General features: G+C 49.4%; 1 protein-coding gene across 2 annotated transcripts in view; it reads left to right on the top strand.

Moving 5' to 3' along the window:
* The first annotated feature begins 3111 nt into the window (after window positions 1–3111).
* The window catches only part of LAMB3 (laminin, beta 3), a 51322-nt gene continuing 28821 nt past the window's right edge, over window positions 3112–25612 (top strand). Inside the window, exons 1-7 of one of the 2 annotated variants that reach the window (XM_005858494.2) lie at window positions 3112–3360; window positions 5564–5704; window positions 12960–13017; window positions 15829–15982; window positions 17316–17774; window positions 19070–19134; window positions 19937–20091. In XM_005858494.2, the coding sequence (XP_005858556.1) occupies window positions 19107–19134; window positions 19937–20091 (183 nt within the window). In that variant the 5' untranslated portion in view covers window positions 3112–3360; window positions 5564–5704; window positions 12960–13017; ... (1 more) ...; window positions 17316–17774; window positions 19070–19106. Of the gene's footprint in view, window positions 3361–5165; window positions 5705–12959; window positions 13018–15828; window positions 15983–17315; window positions 17775–19069; window positions 19135–19936; window positions 20092–25612 lie in introns of those variants that run through there. The other variant, XM_005858492.2, reaches the window with a different exon arrangement.

Here is a 25612-nt window from a genome sequence, read left to right as displayed (position 1 = left end):
CGGCCACGAGCTGTGCACGCCGGGGCCGTGTGAACTGGGGCCTGGGAGGGGGAGACCGCGCCAGGGTGCAGGGGAGGGCAGACCTGCACGTGGGAGGTCCTGCTCCAGGTGCGTGCAAGGGTGAGAACCCGAGCCCCGAGGTAACTGCGTGCACTTGCCTCCCGGACTCTCTCTGGGTGGTGTGGGTGGGTGCACAGCGTCCCTGGTCCCGGGCAGCCTGAGAAGGACCCCTAAGGAGGACATCTGGGGTTCTACCTGAGAGGAAAAAGCACTCGTTTTTATCCAGAAGGGTTGTCATCTTCCCACAGTTGGGGGGATCGTAGAGGAGAAGGCAAGGGGGAGGAATGGGGTACAGAACAGAGCAGGTGTCTAGGCTCTGCCTAAGGCCTGTGTGCTGATACCTTTTCTTTCAGGCCTGACTGGTTTTATTCACAGATGCTTGCATTGTGAGGGTCACCTGATAGATAACTTATTCATTGAGGGTGCCCTGTTAGCACAGGTGGTGTGTGTGTGTGTGTGTGAGTCTCTGTGCCTGCAGGTGTTTGTGTATGTATTTCTGTGTATCAGGGAACTGCCATTTAAATCCAAATCGTCCCCTTTCCCCAGTGAGAAGCGAAGTTGGGGGCTGGGAAGAGGGGTTGTGTGTAAAAGTTAGCCTGCAGGTCTGGAATGTTAGCATTTCGTGCTGTCCTCAAAAGTTATTTGCCACTTCCCTGGATCTGGGGGCGCAACTACGGTGCCAGCTCAGCTCACCATAGTTTAGGGGAGAAGAGTGAGAGTAGAGTTTGGTAAGAAGGTCAAGAATGGAGAGTACTCTTGGAAGTGTGAGGATGGTTGGACTGATTGATGGAGGGGGGAGGGAGTAGGGGTACATAGGGGGCTTCTGATTTAGCTTTGTTCTCCATATGCCAGAGTCAGCAAGTGAGGAAAAGGAGAAACTGGTAGGCCAAAGGGCTTTAAACTAGGAAAGGGAGAGGGCAGGGGGAGGAAGGGGGAAATCGGAGTGGCCAGAAAATTGCAAAGGTCAGTGATGCAATCTTGCAACAGCCTGTCACAATCATTCAAGCTAAGCCCCACAGGGAGGGATAGGAGGAAGAGCTGTTTCTGGGATCAAAAATTTGAGTCTCTGAAAAATTTAACAGTAATCTTTCTTGGGGGAGGGGATAAGGCAGTTTCCCCAGACAATTTAGTTAAAAATAACTACTTTTTGCCTGGGCTATTCATAGTTCAGGAGATATATTGGTTTGTGCAGATTGGTCAAGGTTACCTAAATAGCTAATTTAACATTATACATTTTTGTCTGTACACAGTGGTCAAGGTGACAATGGTCCTAATTGGGATTATTTCTGGGAAGATTGTATCCCCTGCTTATTATCCTTTTAACCTTGTCAGGCAGGAAAATTCTATAACAAGGAGAGATTGATATCATTCTTGGCATTTTCTTTGAATCTCTAATAACTGGCAGAAATGATCTGTAGGCTTTCCCAAGATCTGTGAGTGTCACAAACATGGTGGCTTTGGGGAGAACATGTTACGTGCATCTTAATATCAGGGCCTTTACCTGATTTCTGCTCTGAAGGTGAGTCAGCCCAGCGATGAACCCAAAACTCCGAAATTAACGTGTCAGTATTTCCGGTGTTTCTGTAACTCGAAGGACGCAAACCACATGTCCTTCAAGGTCAGCAGACTGTAATTTATCTGGGGTTCCCCTTTCTTGTGATTTCTGGTGGCAGGGCACATCATCACCTCACATGAGTTCTTTTCCTCTTTGATAATCTGACTTCAACCCCCAGACCTCACCAGCTTGCTGGCCAGGGCTGGGCAGAGAGTGCGGCACGTGGCATGCTTTGGGGTTGCCCGTGGAGTTGGTGTTCTTTTTTTTAAAAAAATATATTTTATTGATTTTTCACAGAGAGGAAGGGAGAGAGACAGAGAGTTAGAAACATCGATGAGAGAGAAACATCGACCAGCTGCCTCCTGCACATCTCCCACTGGGGATATGCCCACAATCAAGGTACATGCCCCTGACCGGAATCGAACCCGGGACCCTTCAGTCCGCAGGCCGACGCTCTATCCACTGAGCAAAACCGGTTTCGGCTGGTGTTCTGATTTAGGTGTTAGCTGGGGCTGAGAGAGAGAGATGAAGGGAATAGAAGGCCGAGGAATCCACGATCACCCCCTAGCTAGGAATTGCTGACACAGCTCCTCTGTCCGGGTGGGGAAAGAGAACCCAGCCTCTAGGGTGGGGGATTAGATAGGGCTTAGGAAACTAAGCCCATGTGTTAAAGCACTGATGTCACTTTAGAGGTGGAAAGTCTTGTGTTGCAACACACAGGTCAGTCACAGGTTATTGCTGTGAAGGTCTGAGCAGCCTTGGTGACCAACTGTCCCTCTTTGCCCAGGACTGAGGGGTTTCCCCAAGATGTATGACATACAGTGCTGAAACTGGGGCTGTTCCGGGCTGTCAGGAACAGCTGGTCACCCTACCCTTGAGTCTACCCCAATATTTAATTATTGACATTTCTAGGAAGATAAAGAAGGCTAGTTTAAACTTTATTTTGCTTTCCAAATCTCTTTCTTCCAAACATTAAGGTACCCAGAGCCACCTGCAGAGAAATCAATAAAAAGGGGTGACGTGTAGTCCAAGGGGGAAGTAGGGAAGAGAGAGCTGTCCCTACAACTGTGCCTTGGAGACTGAAGGAGCAGGGGACAGAGGTCTTTTGGGTGGTTGGTTACGTATGAACCTCAGTTATTAGTAGCATTATTTTGTTATCCCATCATCCCATCACCCAATGCCCTGCTTTATTCTTCTCAGTAGCCCTTAGTACTGACTTTATATAGATATGATTATTGGTTTGCTTTTTGTGTTGTCTTCCATATCCTTTGGAAAATGAGCTTCATAAGGACCAGGACTTTGTTTATTTCTTCCCTGGGTCTCCAGGGCCCAGTATATTTCTTGGTACAAAGTAGATGCTTAATAGGTAACTATGGGATTAATGAATGTCATTCCCACTGGACTGTGAAGCCTGGTGCGTGGGGAACCATGTTTTTTAAATTTGCATGCAGTAAGGTTTTTAGCGGATGTTCAAAGAAGCATTCAGCCTTTTTTTGGGGGGGGGGGTTGCTGTTAGTCCTCTTCTCTCAAATCCATCTCAAATACGACCACTGAATAAATCTTCCTAAATTACATTTTATTCTTCATTGCCTGTGTAAAGCCTGGGGTGATTTCTCACCCACATGATGAATTTCTGGATTCTGCATGTTGAATTTCTTGGAATCCAGGACTTCTATGATCTGATCTTCTCTACTCATCTAACTTTCTCCCCTGCTCATCTCCAACAAGAACCCTTAGCTCCACAGGTGGGTTTCTCACAGCCAAAGAAGTAACTCGTTTGCATTGTTGCTGCCTCACCTTGGCTTATACTCTTCTTCCTCCCTGGAATGCTGTTCCCTTTCTATTCTGTCTTCCTTCCTTCAATTCATGTGCTCCAAGAAGCCACCACTGCCTGTGCCAGCACACCCCGACCACTCCTTTCTGTGAACTGCAGCTGCCTTTGTGTCTTGTATTGCACAGGTTGGCACTGCGTTGTGGACTGTGTCATGCACTTCTCCATTGTTTCCTGTGGGCTTGCCCTGGATCTGTGCAAGAACAGGTCTTTGTACCCTTCATGGTGCTAGCATATAATAGGGGCCCAATCAATGCTAGTTTCCCAGACCTGGAAGTCAGTACTGGGATAGAGACTGCAAAATGATCAGTGAAGACTCTCTTGGGAAGTTATTTTGGGCACATTGGCTTGTCCTTAGGGTTATAATTACCCAAGCCCTGGCAACTTGGCTTAGTTCCCTCCACTCTGGGTTCCTCACCTTTCACTTGCACTCCCAGCTTAGTGTCTGACGTGGCAGTGATTGGCTCACTCTCGGGCACCCCTCCAACCTGCTCCTAGGACACCAGGGCCTTGTTAAATCAACTCTGAGGAACAGACCCTTCATAGACATTTTGCTTTTGTCCCTCATGACTTCTAGTCACGCAGAGCCACCAGCTGCCAGTGCATGCAGATGTGCTGGGAGCCTTGGGTAGCCATGGGCACCCTGCTGCCCACATACCACATCTGAATTGCAGCGCTATACTTTACAGATTGCAACCAGCACAAGGGACTTCCCCCAAGCTCCAATATTAGCTGGACTTGAGAGTACAGGGATCTGGAGCCAAACAGACTTGGTTTCGTTTAAGTCTTGGCTCCTCTTCCCAGGGTCTGACCTTGGAAAAGTGACTTCACTTCTCTAGCCTCCATTTTCCTATCTGTAAAGTGAGTGATGGTAGCCCCTATAAGATGGGGTGTGGTGAGGCTTGAGTGAGCTAGACCACTATAAAGGGCTTAGTGGTCTGGCACCAATGAAGCAATCAATACGTTATTGATTCAGTTATTATTCTTTTGTTATTTGGTTGTCTTTACCTCCTGCTCCATGTCAGCAGTTCCCATGGTCCTTTAAGGTCCAAAAACCTTTGTTGAAGCTAGCTATGTATTCAATACTGTGTTAAGTATAGTTATAAAAGCAGAATACAAAATTGTCCTTGCCCCAAAGTAGCTCATATTCCAGTTGAGGACACAGACATTAGATAAGTTGTTACATTATACCAGGATAAGCACAATAATGGAAATATATACTAGGTACACAAAGAATAGAGTGAGAAATACATTGATTCAATTCAGGAAGGAGGTAATCAAAGAAGGCCCAAGAGTGGATGATGACTGAGCAGCTAAGGTATTAAAGGATGGGTAGTGTTCACCAGGGAACTCTAGGGTAGAGTGGGGGCCAGGGTTGGGAGGTTGGAATGAGAAAGGACTGCATATGAAAATGGGAGGATGCATGAGAAAGCATTGCATGGTCCAGGAGAAGTGAGGCAAGATTGGTGTTAGAGCATAAAATATGGGTTTCGAGAAATGGGGGAAATGAAGCAGTGGTAGGCAGGAGCCAAATATTGAACAATTACATGAATGATCAACTGCATATGCCATACCTAGCAACTGCTGACCACTCCCTTTGCCTAGGAATACCTTCTCCTTGGCTTCCAGGATATCATAGTCTCCTAGTTTCCCTCCTGCCCTATTCTGGACCCTCAGTTCTTTTTCTCACTTTTGCTTTTTATACAACTTATAAATGTCAGCATTTCTCAGGACTCAGTGTTGGGGCCTCTTTTCTTACACGCTCCTTTAGGTGATTTAGTTTTCTCCCAAGGCTCCCATTACTGCCTCAATGCTGATGACATACTACAAACCTGAGCTCTAGCCCTGTGTCCCCTGTCTGTGCTGCATCTCCACTTGGATATCTTGCAGGTATCAAGCTTACCTTGTCTAAAGCCAAATTCAACATTTCTACCCCTTAAACTTGCACCGCCATCTTTTTTATTTTAGGCTTCATTGTCTGCCTAGTAGCTCAGGCCCTAAGCCTGGGAGTCATCCTTTATTCTTCTCCCTCTCTGTCACCTTTCACGTAAACAATCACCAAGACTTGTCATTCTGCCTCTTAAGTATCTCTCGATTTTATTTCCTTTCTATGCCAGTAAGGAAGTGAATTATTCTGCAATGACATCAGCTTGAAGGAAGACCCCAAGATCCAGATGAGGATGCAACTCACCAGACAACTTGATTTATTAGCTTCATGAGACCCCGAGGCACTGTGCCAGACATCTCACTACAGAAGTGTGAGTTAATGAGTGCATTTTGTTCTATTGTTTGTAGTAATTTGCTTCATAGCGATTGAGAACTAATATAAGCTGCATGCTAGGAGCTCCTGCTGGGTTGATAGGAAAAAACCCATTTGAACTTGACAAAGCCCTTGCTGGTTTGGCTCAGTAGATAGAGCATCAGCCTGTGGACCAAAGGGTCCCAGATTCGATTCCAGTCAAGGGCATGTATCTTGGTTGCAGGCTCCTCCCTGGCCCAGGCCCTGGTTAGGGCTTGTGCAGGAGGCAATCAATCAGTATATTTCTCTCACATCGACGTTTCTCTCTGACTTTCCCTCTCTCTTCCACTCTCGCTACAAATCAATGGGAAAATATCCTTGGATGAGGATCAACAACAACAACAAACTTGACAAAGACTAGGAAGACTAACCAGGATGGGAAGAACCTGGCTTAGATTCTGTGGTCCATCGTCACCTTGAACTCTCTTGACCGTCTCTGTTTCTTTTGTTTTTACCCAGAAAGACTTAACCATGGTTGGAGTCAGTCAGCTATCTGTTCTATATCAATCTATACCCAAGTAGTTTATTATTGCTGGAGTAAATTACCCATTCAGGCTGACTGTATTTTCTGTGAATTTAAGACCACAAATCTCAAATGGGCAATCTGCTATAATTTATTGTGTTACCCAAGCCACTTATCTTTATTACTCTCTGAAAAGACAGCTCATAACCTGGTGAAATAGAAAGAATCAGACAGGAGCTACTTAATTTTCCAACCACCAAATCTATCTGCTCTCCTTTCTGTCACATTACCAGGGAGGAAGCATTCCTGATTATTTCTATAAAGAACTGCCCCTCCATCTAATCCAGGCTCATCTAATTAAGGTTTTGGGAGTCCATGAATAACTCAGGTTGCTTTAGGCTACAAGTAAGAAAATCTAATTCAAAATGATTAAATAATAAGAAAAATATATGATTTCACTTAAGCAGGGATTTCAGGATCAATTAATTCGGTAGTGTAACTTTATCAAGAACCCGGGTTCTTTCCATCTTTGTAATCTTATATCCCCTGCATGGAGACTTATTATAGTCTTCACATTCTGGTTCCAAGATAGTTGCCACAGTGCCAGGCATTTCATTCAATATGACAACATCCAGTGAAAGGAGAGAGGATGTTCTTTCTCTTTTATTGCCAAAGAAAGCTTGCCTAGAATCCTTCCAGAGACTTCCTTTCATGGCCAGAACTGGGATGAATGCCCATCCCTAAGACTACTTGAAGGAAAGGATTACCATCTTGAGCTTAGACCCGTAGTCTCAAAGGTTGTCCTTGGGAACAGCGGCAGCAACATCATCTGAGAACTTGGGAGAAATGCAGATTTTGGGTATGGATTTTGGGTAGGGAGTGAACGTCCTGCCATATCTCTCCCCTTTCCTAAATAATTATTTTCTCTTTTCATTACAGTATTCTGTTAGCATACAAACATACTCTAATATATATTTTTTTAAAATATATTTTTACTGATTTCAGAAAGGGGAGAGGGAGAGAGAGAGAGAAACATCAATGATGAGAGAGAATCATTGATCGGCTGACTCCTGCACACCCCCTACTGATTGATGAGCCTGCAACTTGGGCATGTGCCCTTGACCGGAATTGAATCCAGGACCCTTCAGTCCACAGGCTGACACTCTATCCACTGAGCCAAAACAGGGAGGGCATACTCTAATATCTTAAAAAGTCTAGTCCACAAAAAAAAGTCTAGTCCATGACCCCAAATCACTATCTAGCTGTTGCATGGTTTTTGCTCCTCTTCATAACTAAAACTATTTATTATAGTTGTCTACAATCACTGTAACAGTTTCTTCATCAACCATTCACTCTTTTACCCATTGCCATATGGTTTCCATTCCCACCACCCCACCAAAATCTAATAGGCTGCAGGCTGTTTATTGATTGAAGTGATTTTTCGCATCCAACAGATATAACCATTTCTTCCTTTTTATTTTTGCTTATTGCTTTAGGGACACTGCACTCTACTATTTTTCATCCTACTATATTAGTTTCTTCTCTCTAGGTCTCCTTTGTTACATCTTACCCTTTTTTAGTCAGTGGTTCTCAGCCTTGAATGCACATTAGAATCATTGGGGAGCTTTTTAAATTTCTGAAAACCAGGTAATACTAAGAGCAGTGAAATCAGAAATCCTTCTAAGCAGGATGCAGACATCAGTAATATTTATTTTATTTTTATTATTATTTTTTAAAATAATGTTTCCATTGATTTTTAGAGAGAGTAGCAGAGAGAGGGAAAGACAGAGAGAAATATCAATGTGAGAGAAACACATTGATTGGTTGCCTCCTGCACGAGTCCTGACCAGGGCCTGGGCCGGGGAGGGGCCTGCAACCGAGGCATGTGCCCTTGACCAGAATCGAACCTGGAACCTTTCAATCTGCAGGCTGACGCTCTATACACGGAGCCAAATTGGCTAGGGCAATATTTAAAGTCTAAAGGTGATTCCAATGTGCAGCCAAGTTTGAGAACCACTACTCTTAATGTTGGGGCACCCCAGGGTCTACCATGTTCCCTCCCCTCTGACTACATTATTTCCCTAGGTCAGTGGTTCTCAGCCCTGCTCCACTTCAGTCATCCTGGGAGCTTTTATAGATGACTGTTTTATAAATTCATCTTGGGAGTTCCCCAAGATGAACCGACTCTGAATCCCTGGGGTGATTCTAATGTGTAGCCAGAAGGGTGAACCACTTCCTAGATGATTTCCTGCAGTCCCATGGTGTGAGGCTCAGTGCTGTCCTATAGAAATCTCAGCAATGATGAAAATGTTATATATCTGCATTGTCCAATATGGGAGCCACTAGCTACCCGTGGCTATGGAACACTGGAAATGTGGCTTACGTGACTGATAAACTGAATTGATAATTTAATTAATTTTAATAAATCTAAATTTAAATTAAATCACCCTATAATTGTGGCTAGTGGCTACTGTATTAGACAGCACAGCTCTATACGATAATGACTCTGAAGTTTGTTTCTTTCTCATGAGCTTCAGGCTTACATATTAAGCTGTCTAATAGGTAGCTCTTCTTAGATAGCTAATGGGTGTCTTTAACTTAATACACATAAAAAGAAATTCTTTAATATTTTTCCTTTACAACAGTTCTTGCTCCTTTCTTAGTCTTATCCCTCTTGGTAAATGGCATCACTTTCCATCCAATTCCGAAAGTCCTAAGCATGGAAACCATCTTTTATTCCATTAAAAAAAATTCTCACCCGAGGACATGCTTAGAGAGAGGAAGGGAGAGAAAGAGAAACATTGATCGGTTGCTTTCTATACATTCCCCAACTGGTATTTGCCCTGACTGGGAATCTAACCAGCAACCTTGTGGTGCCAGGACAATGCTCAACCAACTGAGCTACTCCGGCCGGGTTTATTCCCTTCTTTTCTTCACCTTTCTCAGCCAATTTTTCAGAAAGTCCTGTTTGTTCTACTTCCAAATATATAATTTGACTTTACCCACTTCTCTCCATTTTCACTGCATCCAACCTGGGCCAAGCTGCCATCATTGCTCACATAGAATGGTCAAAGCTAAAAGCCATTGCATCCCTAATGCTTTCTAATGTATGTATTAATTTCTTAATCTTATGAACAACTCTACCCAGTGGGTAAATTATTATTTCTGGTTTTCAGATGGGAAAACTGAGGAATGGAAAGCTTAAGTAATGTGTCTCAGATCACACCACTACTCAGTGGTTGTGTGATCTGTTAGTTTTCCCTTGCCCTAAGGATCCATACTAATAAATCAATACCTATTTATTGAGCACTTACTATGTGCAAGCACTGGGTTTTATGCACTTCATTAGGGGATAAAAAGAGTGAGCAAGAGTTGTCCTTATTGTCAAAGAGTTTGCAATCCAGGTTTGGGGACAAATCACAAATTAACTAAAAGTTGCAAAACTTTTTTGTCAAGTTGAGACAGAAGGGATTCACACAGCAAAACAGAATTGATTGCTAATTAAATGGTGTAGGTAAGTTCTGCTGCTGGTGTTTGGGAAGAATTGACAGAGAACAGCAGAGTAGCATCACTGGCCCAGGAACCTGAAGCAAGTCTTGGAGTTAGGACTTAGCCAAGGACACCGAGGTGGAGAGGGCAGCGCAGACAGAGCCAGATGACTCAATTCCAAGTGTGGTCAAGGGGACGGCATAGCTGGATCAGAGCACTTGAGTGAAGGAGGCTGTGTGTTAGGGCCAGAAACACAGCTTTCCTCAGCAGGACCCTGGGTGTCTGGCTGTGGACTCTGGACTTTAATCATCTGAGATAATGGAGTGTGTACAGGTCAAAGCACATTCTTTTTTAAAATATATATATTTTATTGATTTTTTACAGAGAGGAAGGGAGAGGGATAGAGAGTTAGAAACATCGATCAGCTGCCTCCTGCACACCCCCTACTGGGGATGTGCCCGCAACCAAGGTACATGCCCTTGACCAGAATCGAATCTGGGACTTTTCAGTCCGCAGGCCGACGCTCTATCCAGTGAGCCAAACCGGTTAGGGCGCAAAGTGCATTCTGAATGCAACTTAGCTAATGGAGCAGCAGGCCAAAACTAACAAGACAATACGTCATACGTAAAAGTGCAAGGGATTTGAGTGTTTCTACATGTGTGCCTGTGTGTAAGGGTGCATGTGCATGTCCCCCTTAAGAATAGCTCCAAGTTAAGAAGGGGCAACCTGTTTTAGCAGTATTTGACTCGAAAAAGACAGAGGTGTTAATGCATCTGTAAGCTCAGGATGGGTCTGTGGTGTGCTCTGGCTGGGAAAAGCCTCCTGTCATCAGTCCACAGCAGCAGGAATAGAGTTTCCAGAACAAAAGTCCTCTTGGCTACTATTTTCTTCCCTCAAGTCCACAAAAAGGACTGCTTTAGCCCGGCTGGTGTGGCTCAGTGGTTGAGCTTAGACCTATGAACTAGGAGGTTACGGTTTGATTCCCAGCCAGGGCATATACCCAGGGTTGTCGGCTCAATCCCCAGTAGGGGGTGTGCAGGAGGCAGCCGATCAATGATTCTCTCTAATCATTGATGTTTCTATCTCTCTCTCCCTTCCTCTCTGAAATCAATAACAACATATTAATAAAAAAAAGAGAGGACTGCTTTACTAAGATGGCTAACATTCATACAGGAGCTTCCCGAATTCCTGCCTATGGGAGAGTTCTATTCTCATGTGCTGTTTCCACCCAGGTTTTTCTTGGACTCGGAGCCAGATTCACTTTCTCAGATCATTATGCATCTTCACGCAGAGCTTGCTGAGCCATTTGGGCTGACACTTTTAAAACTCGTCTGGGAGAAAAAAGTATCGGTGATCAACCAAGTGACCGAGCATTCGTCTGGGACTGAAGGGTGTCCTGGGACATGGAACTTTCAGAGCTTAAACGAGCAGAGTCCTGGCAAACTAGAATGGTTGCTCACCCTGCAACAAACTGGAATTGTCTCCTTGAAGATTTGCCCTGACCCTGCAGTGGTTTTTCCCTTAGAAACTGGAGTGGCATGTATGTCTCATAGATATTTACCCTCTGGGTGCAACTTGCAGAGATCTCATTGTCTCTGTTTCCAAAGTTTTCCAGAAGGGCAAACTTGTGATGTTTCAGGTTTTGCAAACTAAACCCTTCACCATGGCCCCAGGAAAAGAAAGCGCCTTCTCTCTGTAGCCCTCACATTTGCTGGACAACGGCCCCAAGTTAAGTAACAAACCCGCAGTCAAAGAAGAGCTTTGACTCTTATCTTAAGCAGGTGTGGACTCCTGGAGCCATAAAACTATGTCCCTTTTATGCTTGAAGCCAGCTCGCTCCTCTGTCCTCTGTTTGTAAACAGCCCCTACCCCCACCTTCTGTCCTTCCCTGTTCAGAAAGACCAGAAGCATGGCCTTTCTTGGGGAGCTCAGTCTTTCCCTCGAGTTCCCTGTTTTTCCTTCTGGTCCAGGTCATGGCTCCTGGGAGTCTGCAGCCTTATGGGACAGAGTGGAATGCAGAAAGCACAGATTCTCAGGTTGGGACCTGGGGCCCCCTGAGGGGAGTTGGAGAGGAGCAGCCCAGCCACTCACTGCCCCGTGAGTGAGCTATGAAACATCTGTGATACTTGCTTTTTGTTAGAACAACTGTAAAGGCTGCTGATCATGGCCCCAAACACCTTTGTGTGGCGCACACACGTGGGGACAGACACCCATTATAGAGCAGCACCTGGCCAGGCATTTGCTGAGAGGTTTACACGCGTTGTTTCCTTTCATCTTTACAAGGACCCATGAGGTCGATTGTTAACTGTTCCCAGTAGAGGCAACTTGCTTTGCTCCTCCACGGTCAGACGGTCAGAGATGGTGAGTGCAAAACCAGACTTGAAGCCTCACCTCTCTCACGGTAAAGTCCAGGCTTTAAACCGCTGTCCTAAACCACCAGCCCCTGAGAACAGCATCCTAGAGCTGGAGGGGGCCTTAGGGCAGCTTGGCAAACATTGAATGTCCTGCCCCTCTGCAGGCCAATTCAATCCCTGGGTGGGGCCTGGCCTGCAGATATGATCTTACAGGTTCTGTACGTAATTCTAAGGGGTGGCCTGGTTGAGAACCAGGAAAATCCAACACCTTTACTTATGAATCATGAGACTGAGGCCTGGAGAGGGACTTGCCTAAGTTCATGCTTCTATGGAGCAGCAGAGTTGAAGCTAGGTCTCGGATTTTAAGAGAGGTTCAAGTTCAAGCACAGACCCCATGTGACCACAGGCATTGCAGGGACATGCTGATGAAAGGTCACAATGATGGACTTAGATCTGGAGAACCTAATTCCCAGAGGGCACAGGCTAGACAGTAGAGGTAGTTGGGGGTGGAGGAGGGGGCGTGGTCATGAGCTGGCCTGTCTGCCAGAGGAAGGTAGGGCAGTGGGTAGGGCAGTGACGGTGGTAGAAATGCCAAGATACTCCTCCCTCTTCTCTGGGAAGCCAGCCAGCCTTGCGCCAGCATTTGACTCCTGTTGCAGGCTGCCCCGGGCTATAACCCTCGGGAGGGAGTGGGTAGTACATTTTGGGGGTGTACCCTGGGAGATAGAACAGAAGAAGCTGAGCCCCCCCCCTCCCCACCAGGTGACTCAAGGGCCTGACCTCAGGGGCGGGAATCTCCCTTCCTGATGTGAGGAGGAAGTTGTGTTATCCGTCATCACGCCCTTTGTGGTCATCACGCTCACCGCGATGTTTGCCTGGTCACCTTCTTGTCTTCTCACTCCTTCTAGGGTGCTGTTGTCCTCACTCACAGTGGCTTCCTGTTGGTATGAGCGGGAAACCCGGATGGTATGTACCAGAGTCTTGGGGATGAGGGACCTGGGGGCCAGCACCTTCTCCATCTGAGTCCACACAAGAGGGGCCATCAGTATGGAAAGCAAACAAAATGTGGTATCTGTTCTAGATGTTTCTGCAGTGTCTCCCAGGAGCCCTCAGTCAACATCAGTGCTCCAAGAGTTGGATCAAGGTCTCAAAGAGACATTTTTAGATTGTCTTGGTTAGGTTTGGGAAACAGGAAGTTCAGAGTCTGGACTCTGGTCAAGGATTCCCAAGGGTGGAGTCAGGTAATTACAGGTGTAATTATAGGTAAGGGTCTGGGACCACTTGCTAGCTGGGAGCAAGCTATTGAAAATGTGCCTCATTTTCTCCATCTGTAAAGGGAGGATAGTTGAGTGTCTACCTCCAAAGAGATGTAGTGGTGTTAACTGAGTTAATAGATATAATGCCTGGCAGTAATTACAGGTGTAATTATAGGTAAGGGTCTGGGACCGCTTACTAGCTGGGACCAAGCTATTGAAAATGTGCCTCATTTTCTCCATCTATAAAGGGAGGAGAATTGAGTGTCTACCTCCAAAGAGATGTAGTGGGTGTTAACTGAGTTCATAGATATAATGCCTGGCTTGCTGTGAGCACCCGGTTAAATGTTAGCTGTGGTTAATTTAGGCTGACTGCCTGATTACTCTCAGACCTCAGGCCTAGGCCAATGTGCACCGTTGTCCGTTGGGCAGACATTCAGGTTGGGGAGGTGAGAGTGGGGGTAGAGAGAAGGGTCTGGAATAGAGTCACCCCATGACAGGCAGCCCAGGCTCTTCCTGTGCTTACTGCTGGCCTCTGCCCGAGGTCTGCTCAGTAACACAGCAGACCCACTCTCTCTGGTTCCTGGGGAGCCACACAGAAGAGTGACTGATTGTCTGGGCACTTGAGTGGTTGTGCTGGAGTGAGGGCCACGCCAGCTTGAGTCACGTGGCGAATCCCAGCACCACTCCTGGAGCCCACCCTGTCCCACAGACAAGGACTCAGACATGACTCACTGTATGCAGGTGAGGCCTGAGCCTTAGTCACTGCGCCCCTTCCTCCAACACCTGAGCATCAGCATGCACAGCCTGGGCCAGGCTCTCTCATCCTTCCTAACCTCTTTTCTCCTTTTCCTCCCCCTTTCCTCCTTTCCTCGCTCCTTATCCTTTGACATCTCATTGATCAGATCTTGACTGATCTCCTTAGCAACTGGGACAGATGGATAATGGAGACAGTAGCTTCCAATGCCACTCCGTTCCCTGTCAGAGACACTGCCAGGAACGCTGATGAGCAGGCAGAGGAGGAGCCTGCCTACATTAGCATGGGGGCAGTTCTGTCATCTGAGGGAAGCTGCCTCAAAAGAGGGCCCCCACCCCCCGCAGCTGACTGATGTATGAGTTACTGCTATTAGCTATTCATTCTAGTGACCAAAAGCCCAGACTGTGTCCTCTGAGAGGTAACTACACCGACAAGGGCATGGAGACTCATTAACCACATCAGTGATTTACTCTTCATTGTGAATCCATTCATTCTACATCTATCAAACACCTAATATGTGCCAGGAATTATTTCTAGGCAGCTGAAAAATAGTAGTGAACAAAATGGACAAAAATCTCTGCCTTCTTGGACACCACATTCTGGTGAGGGAGACAGAAAATAAGCATGATAGGTAGGTAAGTTAAAGAGTTAGTTAGAAGGAAGTAAGTCTTGAAAATAAAACCCCACCCCCAAATCCCAACCTACCAATAATGTAGGGTAGGTGGGCTTGGGAGTATTGGGGTGGGGGACAGGGATGGGGCAGGGAGCTTGGCTATCATTTTATTTTATTATTTTCCAACGACAGTTGACATTTAATATTATATTAGTTTCAGGTGTACAGGTGGTTAGACATTTATATACCTTACAAAGTGATCCCCCCGATTAGTCTTAGTGGTCATTTTAAAGAGGGTCGTCAGAGTCGGCCTCCTTGAGGAGTTACTATTTGAACAAAGAGTTATAAGAGGTGGGAGAGTTAGCTTTGCAGACATGGGAGGAAGAGTGGTCCAGATGGAGAGAGCAGCTGGGGCAACACCCTCAGACAAAGCAGCCGGCTCATTCAGAAGCACAGCAAGGAGGCCATGTGGCTGGAATGGAAGGAGAAAGGGGGAGAGCAGCAGTTATGTAGAAGAGTGATGGGGGGGGGTCGTATCATGTGGGGTCTCTTTAAGGGCTTTGGCTTTAACCTTGATTGCAATGGGGAGCTGGTACAGGGCTCTGAGCAGGGGAGGCCGTGACCTGGTATGTTGGGGCTGGACTGCAGACCGGTTGGGAGGCCACTGGAGAAGTCTGGGGAGAGAGGCTCAGCTGGGAGGGTAGCCGTGGTCCCAGTTGCCTTTGGAAGGGGAGCCAGCAGATTGCCTGATAGGTTGATGTGGGGGCGAGGGAGTCAGGAGTCAAGGATGACTTGGCAGCCACTTTCCTGAGGGGTAAGTTCACATGAGCCAAGGCTCGGTGGGCACTGAGTGCTGAGGGCTCCAGTGCAGCACAGTGGGAGGCAAGGAGAGAGGGGAGAGGAGGCTGCAGTGTTGGAGCCACGCCCCTGCCTCCCCTGTAGCCCTGGCTGGGTCCCAGCCCAGCCTCTGGCTCTGTATTACGCTTCTTGTGTCTGAACAAATTGGGTTCTGAAGTTCAAAGCCTGGGGCCCTGCAGGCCTGGGGGCACTAGATCTACGAGAGGAATGCTCAGTGTCCCTAAGGAGTGAGGCTTCCTGGGCTGCTCTTGGCTACTGCAGAAATAACGTCCTGTTCCCTGTTCCGGACTTGGCAGGAGCGCGTGGGACGCCCAAGCAGAACAATTGCCATTTCCCTCCTGCAAAGCCGAACCACTCCCTGGACGTGCCCCAGCCTGTGATGTCTGAGCCACTCAAGGCTTGTTTACCTGGCTCCTGCCTCAGAACAGGGGAGTCGGAGGGGATTGAAAGGTGAGGCCCACCACCCGCCCGGCCCACCTCGGCTGAGCATCTGGGGTTGCCACACGGCTCTTCTGCTGAGCTAACTGTTAATGAGCGGTTTGTCAGTCCTCCTTCCTGGTGGTGGGCAGAGGCCAGGCAGCTTCCGGGAGCGGGGAGCTTCCTGGGAGCCTTCCGTTTAGGGAATCGGAGAAGTGGAGAGAAAGCAGCCAGGCAGGTGGCCTCAAAACCCGGGGTGTCAGCACCTCTGGGAACCCCATGAGGGTCTCTGTGTTCTTGTCGGGCCCACGAAGGGAGGCTGCTTGTACCGACTCGGGCGTGTTGGGCTGAGCCAGATTTCACTGGAATGCTTATAGGGGTCAAGACGCTCACGTTTATCGGAATGTCCATTATGCATGGAAACAACTTACTACTCATTGGCTAATGATTCCTCCTGCCCACCTAGATTTCTTGGGCTGAATTAGAAACTGAGGGTTAAAGTGCCCAGCTCAATCCACGAAATGCTACATTTTCTCCTAAAGGGTTCTCAAACTGATTTCTTGGACTGAACCCTCCATTGTAGAGAGAACTTCCTGCTCAGGAGAGACTGACCGGCCAGGATTCCAAGTTAAGAGTCTCCTTTAAATAGAAACTTGGAGGCAGTACTGTTCCCGAACAATGCCAGTGCGAGCTCTCGGGGCCAAGCTGTGCACCGGTGACCTTCCAGATGTCTCTAAAGCCCTCGGACGCCAACCTGGGGGAAGAGTGTCCTCTCGATCTGGCCTGTTATGCCATTTACAGTGGCTCGGTCCCCGTGGCCCTGAGCCAGGAGCCGGCCCAGGGTCCCACAAAGGAAGCTGTGTTCCCCAGCCTGGCGGGGGGCCAGGGCTCGTTGGTCCAGTTAGGCTGCAGCCTGGCCCTCCACCACTTGTGGTCAGGCCTGTGTTCTGGCCTTCCAGGCTGGCATTCCTGCCCAGCAGGGAGAGGCTAGGAGACCAGCCCTCCTCCTAAGCTGGGGGCAGTGACTCACAGGTAGTTACCTGCCCTAGGGCTCCCTGCCAACCCAGGGAGGGAGCCGGAGGGGAGGCATTTAGAGTTTAGTCCTGCTTACTCCTCTTAAGCTTCCTTGGGTGAGTTGGGCCTTGACCCCTTCCTGGTGAGCTGGAGCCTTTTCAGGCTCTCCCGAATTCCCCAAGAAGCAGGGATTTTCCACCGTTTCTGTTTTCTGTGGGGAAGAGGCGGAGCTGGTGCTTTCCGGGGTCCTGGGTGTTTGGGTCTCCTCACCTCCCAGCCCGTGCCAGGTCCGGGCGGTAACACCCTATCGCCAAGCCCTGATCTTGTGTCCTCTGCTTGGTCTCCTGTCCAGGTGGTCTAGGACACGAGAGGAAGCGGACCCCTCCGAGCCTTGAGAAACGCCAAACACAGCGCCTGCCACAGATACCGGCGCCCTGCCTGCCCCCCGAATTCTGGTCTGGAATGCCCCTGAATACTTGCCTGGTGCTTTCAGCAATGCTCCCTCCCCTCCACCCCCTAGGCACCCACGGGCAGGCGGGTACTGCCAGGCTTGCTGCGAGGCCTCTGGGGCCGACCCACTTGCCCAGTCCTGTCCTGGGGCTGTGGGGCTGTGGGGCTGCAGTGACGGCAGATGGGCGTGCCAGCTGCCAGATTCCTGAGACCCGCCCTGCAGTGGGCTACGCCCAGCCTGGGAGTCTCCAGAGGTGAGGCCGTTGTTTAAAAACTGGGAGCCAGCAGCGGAGACCCCCACATTCAAGGGGTGCTCGCAGAGAGGCGATCTGGAGGAAGGACAGTGGCAGCAGGGAGCCAGGTAGGTGTCCTGCCCTCGCCTGCCCGGTGGGGGCGGGCGGGGAGGAGGGCTCTGCTCTGGGCGGCTGGGGCCTGGCTGCAGGGCCCGTTCTTTCTCTTCCTGCCGCCTCACCTGAATGAGCCACCTGCAAAGGCTCCATTGAATGTCTGCCTCTGTTTGAATTGCCTTTTCACATCTGATAAGTGGCTCAGTGACTTGGGAGAAAGCAAGTTCAGACCGGGGCTGAGCACAAAGAGGAGTGGGAAGGGTGGGCTGGCAGGGCCAGGGCTCTTCTGAGGCCGCTCCCAATGCCTTGTTCTGGGAGTGAGGGGCAGAGACAGCTCCGGAGCTAAACCAGAAGATGGGTCTTCCTCTTGGGCCATGATTAGCTGCATGACCTCAGGTCACCTGTCTCCTCCCTGGGCCCCTGACGCTTCTGGGAACGGATTGGAAGGAAGGATTCCAAAGCATTAGGATGTATAATTTAAAGATGCCAGGAGAGCCCCAGTTCCCTCTCTGGTCCTGCCTTGCCAACCTCCCTCCCCCAGCCAACGGAGCTGTGGCTGACAGGAGCAGAGCGAGCATCCAGGCCCAGGCAGAGGTGGGTGCTGCATGAGCCGGGCAGGCCTGCCTGCCTCTCGGACCCTTCCGGCATCCATCCCCGGCCTCCTTCAGTCCCCGCTCTGTGGCCTCCAACCCCACCCTTCCCGCACAGCCCTGGCCCATCATTAGAGACATTTAGGATTGCTTCCGGTTTAGATCAAATCCTCTAGGCCTCCCCATCACATTCCAGCTAACTGCCTAGGCTAGAGTTGGGGCCACCACAGCCTTAACCTTGAGGTGGCCCTCAGTGGTATCGAGGCCCTGCCCATGGAAGGACAGGGCTCCCTCCAGACTTTCAGCCAATTTGACCCACTCGCCTTTGGACCTGTGGGCTGGGCTGGGCTGGGCTCTGAGAAAGGCAGTCCTCTTTCTTGGGCAGCGACAAGGCCTCAGACCTCTCTGCAAAGGGCCCAGCCATTTATTGCTCCTCATGTTGTCCTTATGACTGTCTGGGGCAGGGAAGGAAGCTGAAGTCTGGGAGGGGATGGCATTCCCCCAGGGCACCCCATGAGTCATATGCCAGCTGGGACAGTATTCTAGGGCTCTGGCATTTTCCAAGCTTTTGGCTCCAAATGTACCTGCTGCTCAGAGGTGTCCTAGGTCAAGACCCCAGGTAAAGACTTCTGAAAAAACCTGAGCCCAGAAACAGGAAAGGGGCTAGTGTGCCCTAGCGGTGTGCATGGCTTTACCCAGGCTGCTTTGCTCTGTCTCAGGTGAGGTCCTCTCTGGGGATCACCCCATTGGCTGAAGATGAGGCCAGTCCTTCTCCTGTGTTTCAGTAAGTATCCCTCCCCATCCTCCTGGGATCTGTCCCATAGCAGGGTGGTGACAGCTCTGGGTAGAAGGACAGCTAACCAAAATGTGAGCATTACCTGTCACCCTTTAGTCCTAGGGTTTGGTGCACTTGTCTGTTGGGGACACCCATGAGGTTTCTCTGCTCCTTCAGGTCTTCAGGAAGATGACTTGCTGCCTCTCTTGAGGTGTCTTCCTATTCCCACCTGGGGGTGGTTTCTGCTCCCCAACTTCCCTGCACAGTTTCTTTCCCACCCTTTCACCCCCAGGCTGGCTCCAGACCCATCATTCATGGCTCGAGTTCTCGATTTTCCAGTGAACTGGAGCAAGGCACTCACCAAATGTGGGTCAGCTTTGCAGATAAGGGGGCAGCAAGAACGCAGGTGTCTCCCAGTGCCCCACAAGTGGCCAGCAGCCAGCCCTCCTCTGGGCTGTTGACAGAGGCCACGCTGCCAGCGAGGGGAGTTGTGGACTGTGACCTGGTGGCCAAGCGTGCGTCTGAAGCTTGACCTGAAGCTACATTTCAGGGTCATCCATGGATGTTGGTTGCCAGTTTCTCCTCCTTTTTTTCTTTTTTAAGTTGGGGTTACAGAACATGAAATCAGCTTTTTTACAGAACAGCCCCAGGATTATAATAATTATTATAATAATTACCTTCACCAGCGAGTGTGAGCAGGAGAGAGGAGAGGGTCTAGTCCTGTCGATGTCTGCTTCCCTGAGGGACGCGGGGGGTGGCCGTCAGGACCCGCTGCTCTCCAGGCTGACCCCCAGCACCCCTGTGATTTCAGTCTTGCCCGGCTTCCTGTGCACCCAGCAAGCCTGCTCCCGTGGGGCCTGCTATCCTCCTGTTGGGGACCTGCTCATTGGAAGGACCCAGCATCTCCGAGCTTCATCCACCTGCGGACTGACCAGGCCTGAGACCTACTGCACGCAGTATGGCGAGGTAGGCCCGAGCTCCGTGGCCTCCAGGGCTGGAGGAAGGAGAGGTGGGTGGGGTGGGGAGCCTGCCATTGTTCACTGAATATTTACAGTGCACTTGGTACAGGCCAGTGTTCGGCAAACTGCGGCTCTGCAAACTGCGGCTCGCAAGCCACATGCGGCTCTTTGGCCTCTTCAGTGTGGCTCTTCCACAAAATACTGGCTCTTCCACAAAATACCGACTTCTGCGCATGGGCCACGAAGTTTCAATTGCACTGTACGTGCGTGCCCGCATGTGGTATTTTGTGGCAGAGCCACATTGAAGGGGCCAAAGAGCCGCATGTGGCTCATGAGCCGCGGTTTGCCGACCACGGGTATAGGCCCAGCCCCATGCACTATGGGGGGTGCAAGAAAGTATAAGGCTGGGCAAGAGGAAAGGTACTCAGAAGCAGCTGAATAGCTCTTCTCTCTCTTTTGCTCCATAAAACTGGAGCGTGGGCAGGACAGTTATTTCTCAGCCCCCGGGGCATGGGCAGGACAGTCATTTAAGTCTTGGGGACAGGCAATCAGATAAGTAGTGATGCTTTATATGTAGGGTCTGATGTGCCATGTTTGGTGGACAAAGTCAAAGCCTGCGGAGCACAGGCGCTGGGATGTGTGCACTGGCTTGTGTCTTGCCAGGGGGTGAATTAAGTGGCACCATGGTCACTCTATTGCCATCATCTCTTTGGCCAGCGTTGGGGGATGGCTGTGGACAGAGCTAGCAGGAGGATATATGGTTGTAGGCTGGAGTTTACCTTTCATGCTGTGTAGTTATCATGCATGAAGATCCAACTTTCTTACCTCTCGGCCTCCTTGGTCCAAATGCTTTGTTAACCAAGGCAGAAGGGGAAACATCCAAACTGTTGTTAAAGGACATAGATCAGTGACATAAATGAGGAAGTGATGTGAGGTTAGCCAGGAGGTGCAGGGGCTCAGTGGATATGTGAGAAAACGAGCTGAGCGAATCCAGGAGCGCCAACACTTCAAGCTACGCCAATTAACGTCGCCTGTAAAGTAACGGATTTATTCAAAGAGCCGTTGTGAGTTTTCTTCTAGATTTTTCTTCTGTATTGACTCTGGAGCTTTTTTGGTAGGAACTTCAAAAAGGTCGGGGCCTTTCTTTGCTTTCATGTTCGCTAAGGTTGAAACCACTCAGCGTTTTCTTGTTTCCCAGCTGCTTATCTCATTGTACCATTTTTTCTGCCCTCAAAATACAGGTTTGGGTGAAGGAGTTGGTGAGGGTGTAGTTTGCCTTGAGTCTCTGCAGCCTTTGGGGGGAGGGGGAAAGAGAGAGACAGAGAGAGCAAGGGAGTGAGAGAGATTGATTGCCGGGAAGGAGACGTGTGTTATCTGTGGTTTCCAGAATGTTCTTGTCCTCAGGACCATGGCGATGTATCTGATACTGCATCTGGGCCTCATGGCCCTTCTAGTCCCCGGTGTTCTTTTGGCAACTTTAAATCACAGATGGTATTGAGTTGTCCTTTGAATGTGCTGAGCCAAGATGGCTGTGGTTTCTGCATCTCACCCACTTGGAAATGGGAGAACCGTCTGACAGTGTTGGGTAAGATGGCCAGCATCAGGCGAGGCCTCCCTGTGGGCCCAGATTACTCCACAAGCATCCGGGGACCTGGCCCTATTGAGCTTTCTGGGCAATAGAATGACTGTAGCTGTCCCTTCTCACACACTCTCAAAATCCCGTGCCACTGAGCCACATCTAGAAATTTCAGGGAGACCTCTGCCTCCCTTCCTTAGGCTGACCCACCTCTGGGAGAGGAAGCAAGGAGAGATCAGAGGCCCCAGTGCTGGGCCGTCCCCTCCGCCCCAGCCCTGTCTGGACAGCCTCCCTCCCTCTGGGCCTGGGGCTTTGGGTTCACCCTGGCTCACCCTCTGAGTCTCGTGGATGCCCCAGGAAGCCAACTGCTTTCCCTGCTTTTAAGTTGCCCCTCGAGAGCGAAACAGGGTGCTTGCAAAAGAGAAGTCTAGACTTACAACCCTGGGGATAGATAAATCTCAGCTGTTTTGTAGCTATGAATGTCGAGAGGCATCGGCCCTTTTTCTTTTTCTCTAAGGGGAGTAGATCCATGGGCCGTCTTGGAAAGAGTAGCGGACAGGGCATCTGGAGTGCAGGGTGCAACCCCAGGTCTGCCACTCACCTGTGATGTGGTCAGATGCTACCCCTCTCCAAGTCTCAATTTTTCTCTTCCGAGAATGAGTGTCAGATGAAATGGTCTTCAGGGTCGCTCCTTGCTCCAAGCCCTCTTTGGGAATGAGCTAACTTCCAACCAGCTTCTCTCCTACCCACTCTGTGTCTTGTCTGACTTGGCCTTCCCTCTCCCTTACCTGCCTAATCTCCCAGAGGCCACGGGTTGCCAGTGGTGAACCCACACACTGAAGGCACAGATACTCCCTTCCTATGATGTACCCCAAGTCCTCACCGGGTGCAGAGGTGGCTGGGTGATGAAAATTAGAAATCCCCCTGCTGAGTTCCAATTTCAGTTCTTCAGTTTATTTTATTAGTAGATATTATAGCAGCTATAATTTAATAAGCACGTACTATTCATCCCAGGCACCATACTAAGAGGCTTATATAAATTATTGCAATTAATTTTTCACAAAACTCCATGAGGTGGCTCTTGTTATCCCCATGAGCTCCTGGCAGGGTGTGTGCTGGGACCCCAGACCTCTGATGGAAACACATTGGGGTTGAGTTTTCTGAGCAGCCCCAGCTGGAAGGAGGGTGGCATGATACAGAGATGCATTGCTAATACCTTTCCTCTCCCCCCACCCCCTGTCCTCTCTCTACCAGCCCCCACTCCCATATACACACCTTCCTTAAGTCAAAGCCTCTGGTTAGTGCCTCTGTCCTATTTCCATCCAGGGGTGACATTGTGAGCCCGGAGCTCAGTACAAGATCACCCAGCACCTGCTGCCTGCCCACTGCCCTGGCACGGATGCAAGTGCCATGGGGATTGATGACCTTGGACATTTCTGCAATGCTCACTCCCCACCCCCCAGCCGCATGGGGACTCAGTGGAATAGGAGTTGCAGAAGCCGGTGGGACCCCTTCCAGTTCCAAAATTGTCTGTCCCAGCTCCAAATATCAGAGTGTGCCTCTTTTTGTGTGGGCCAGCTTAGCCTGTTGGCATGCTACTTCTGCCTAATTTTATCTCAGTGGCTAAATCCTATTGGCTTTGAAGGCTAGCTTTGGTGGGTTTGGGGTTCATATTGCAACCCTTCCGATGGACATAGAACTTGCCCGGCTTTGCCTGTGGCACTCCTCCCCACCCACTTCCAGGCTGCCTATCTTGACTCCCCATTAGCTGTCTGGGCTGGGCCTAGGCAGTGTTTACCTAAATGGCCTGAGGCTGCAGTACCATCCTGTCCCCTTGTTCTCTTTCTTCCAGCTTCTAGATAACCTCTGGGTAACCTCACTGCACCATTGCCCCCTGAAGCTCAAGCATGAATGAAAAGGTCTGTGACCGTCCCTACTCTTGTTCTCTTCTGTGCTCTCCCAGATCCTCAGTTCCTCATTTGAAAAAAATGGGAGTAAGGACAGTATCCACTTCAATAAGTTGTTGTGAGGACCGTATAAAAGAATGAGCCACCTGGCCACTGGCGTGATGTCTGGAAGATGCTAAATGTTCCATCCGGTTTCCCACCCACCTCTGGGACTTGTGTCTACACGTAGAGACCACTCTGTCTGTGAATCACACTCCTGAGCATTTCTTCCCTGATCAGGATAAATACTCGCATACTTGTTGAAATGAACCCATCCTTGATCCATCCGCTCTCTGCTGCCATGGTGACAGCCGCCAATCTGATTTGCAGTGGGTGTTAGAGGATCTGGAGGAGGCATGGTCAGCGAAGTCGCCTGCCTGGTCCTGGCTGTCGCTCTGGTCCTGGCTCTGACACTTAGAATAGAAACGTGACCTTACAAAGGCCGTGGCTCATTTCTAGACCCCATTCCCATTTATGAAGTGAAAGAGTTGGGTTAGTCGACCTTTACATTAGTTCAGCTTTAATATCTCCGCCAGCTTCTTGGAGTTGGCTGGGCTGTGTGTGTCTGTGTGTGACCTTGAGGGTCTGCCGTGTTCTTTCTCAGGTGAGCACTGGCAAGGCCCGAGCCATGCCCTTTGGTTGTCTCTGGGCTGGTGCACGCTCCTCAGGAACCAGTGGGCTTCACCTGGAAGCTCTCCAGCCCCATTTCTGCTCCTGACAGTGTCTCCAATGTTGTGTCTGCTCCCCCAGATGCTTTATTTACCCCCCACTCCCTCCTTGGTGGGGGAAAACTTAATTACCCAGCTGCCTTAATAACAGTCTTACGCAGTGCATTCCTCAGGTTAATTAGCTGTGTACACCGAACAGCTGTCTTCTTCTTCTTCTTTCTTTTTTTTAAAATCTCACCTGAGGATATTTTCCCATTAATTTTTAGAAAGTGTGGAAGGGAGGAGGAGAGACAGCAAGAGAGAAACATTGATGTGCCCTTGACTGGAATTGAACCTGGGACCCTTCAGCGTGTGGGCTGATACTCTACCCACTGAGCCAAACCAGCCAGGGCCAGCTGTCATTTTTATCACCTGGGAGCAAGCTGAGGGGGCAGTAGCCAGTTGACTTCCCTTCCTCCAGCACACACACACACACACACACACACACACATACACACACACACGTGAGTACACCCACACCCACATGCACACACCCAACAACCACTGTCTTTCTTTAGTGATTGTTTTCTTGACCTTTGACATGGCTAATGTGTAGACAGAGGATGGTGTTCATGTAGGTCTTGAGGGCCTCATCCTCCCTGCTCTCAGAGGACTTGGAGACTGTCTCTGAGTCAAATATCTGCTCTCCTGTTTTCCAGAAGCTGTCAGCAGGTCTGAAACTCTCAAAGCAAAGCTCTAACCATTGGGGATGAAGCATCGTTGAGTTCCTTGTTTAAAATGCAAACACCCTTGGGAAAGGCACCATATGAGTCTATTATCAACCATATTTAACTCAGCAAGGAGTTGCTTATGAGAAAAATAGCTCTGGATTTTGCAAAAGGTCCCAAGAGAGTAAGACCCAGGATGAGTGACGTTTGAGGGGATAGAAGAAAATGGAAAGGGAACATTGAGGAAAAGAGTTGCTGTCAGAGGGAAGCAGAACTTGGGTTGGTGGAATGTGAGATTCTTGGGTCCCAGTTGTTATGGGCTGAGGAGTGTGGCTAATGGAGCTAAACGGAGAGATGAGAGGGGAAAGGTGAGATGGGAAGGCCTGGACACAAACCTGGGTGAGCTCACAGCGTTGCTGGCCTGACCGTTCACCCCATTGCTCTAGGGGTTCAGGTCACGAGAAGTTTCTGGGCAATTTCTTGCAGACCTACTTTGTGTTTTTGTTACCAGGAACTGTAGGAACCATTGTCACTGGTAGAGTCTGCAGAGGTCCAGGCCAACTCTCTGCACTCAGGTGTGAGGGGACCCCTCCTTCTGTAGGGGTCTGGGCTGGTCTGCCCTTCCCAGGAC

Source organism: Myotis brandtii, unplaced genomic scaffold (assembly GCF_000412655.1).
Source record: "Myotis brandtii unplaced genomic scaffold, ASM41265v1 scaffold119, whole genome shotgun sequence".
Lineage (NCBI taxonomy): Eukaryota > Metazoa > Chordata > Mammalia > Chiroptera > Vespertilionidae > Myotis > Myotis brandtii.
Note: the sequence above shows the minus strand (reverse complement) of the source record. Positions and strands in the feature narration are given on the sequence as shown.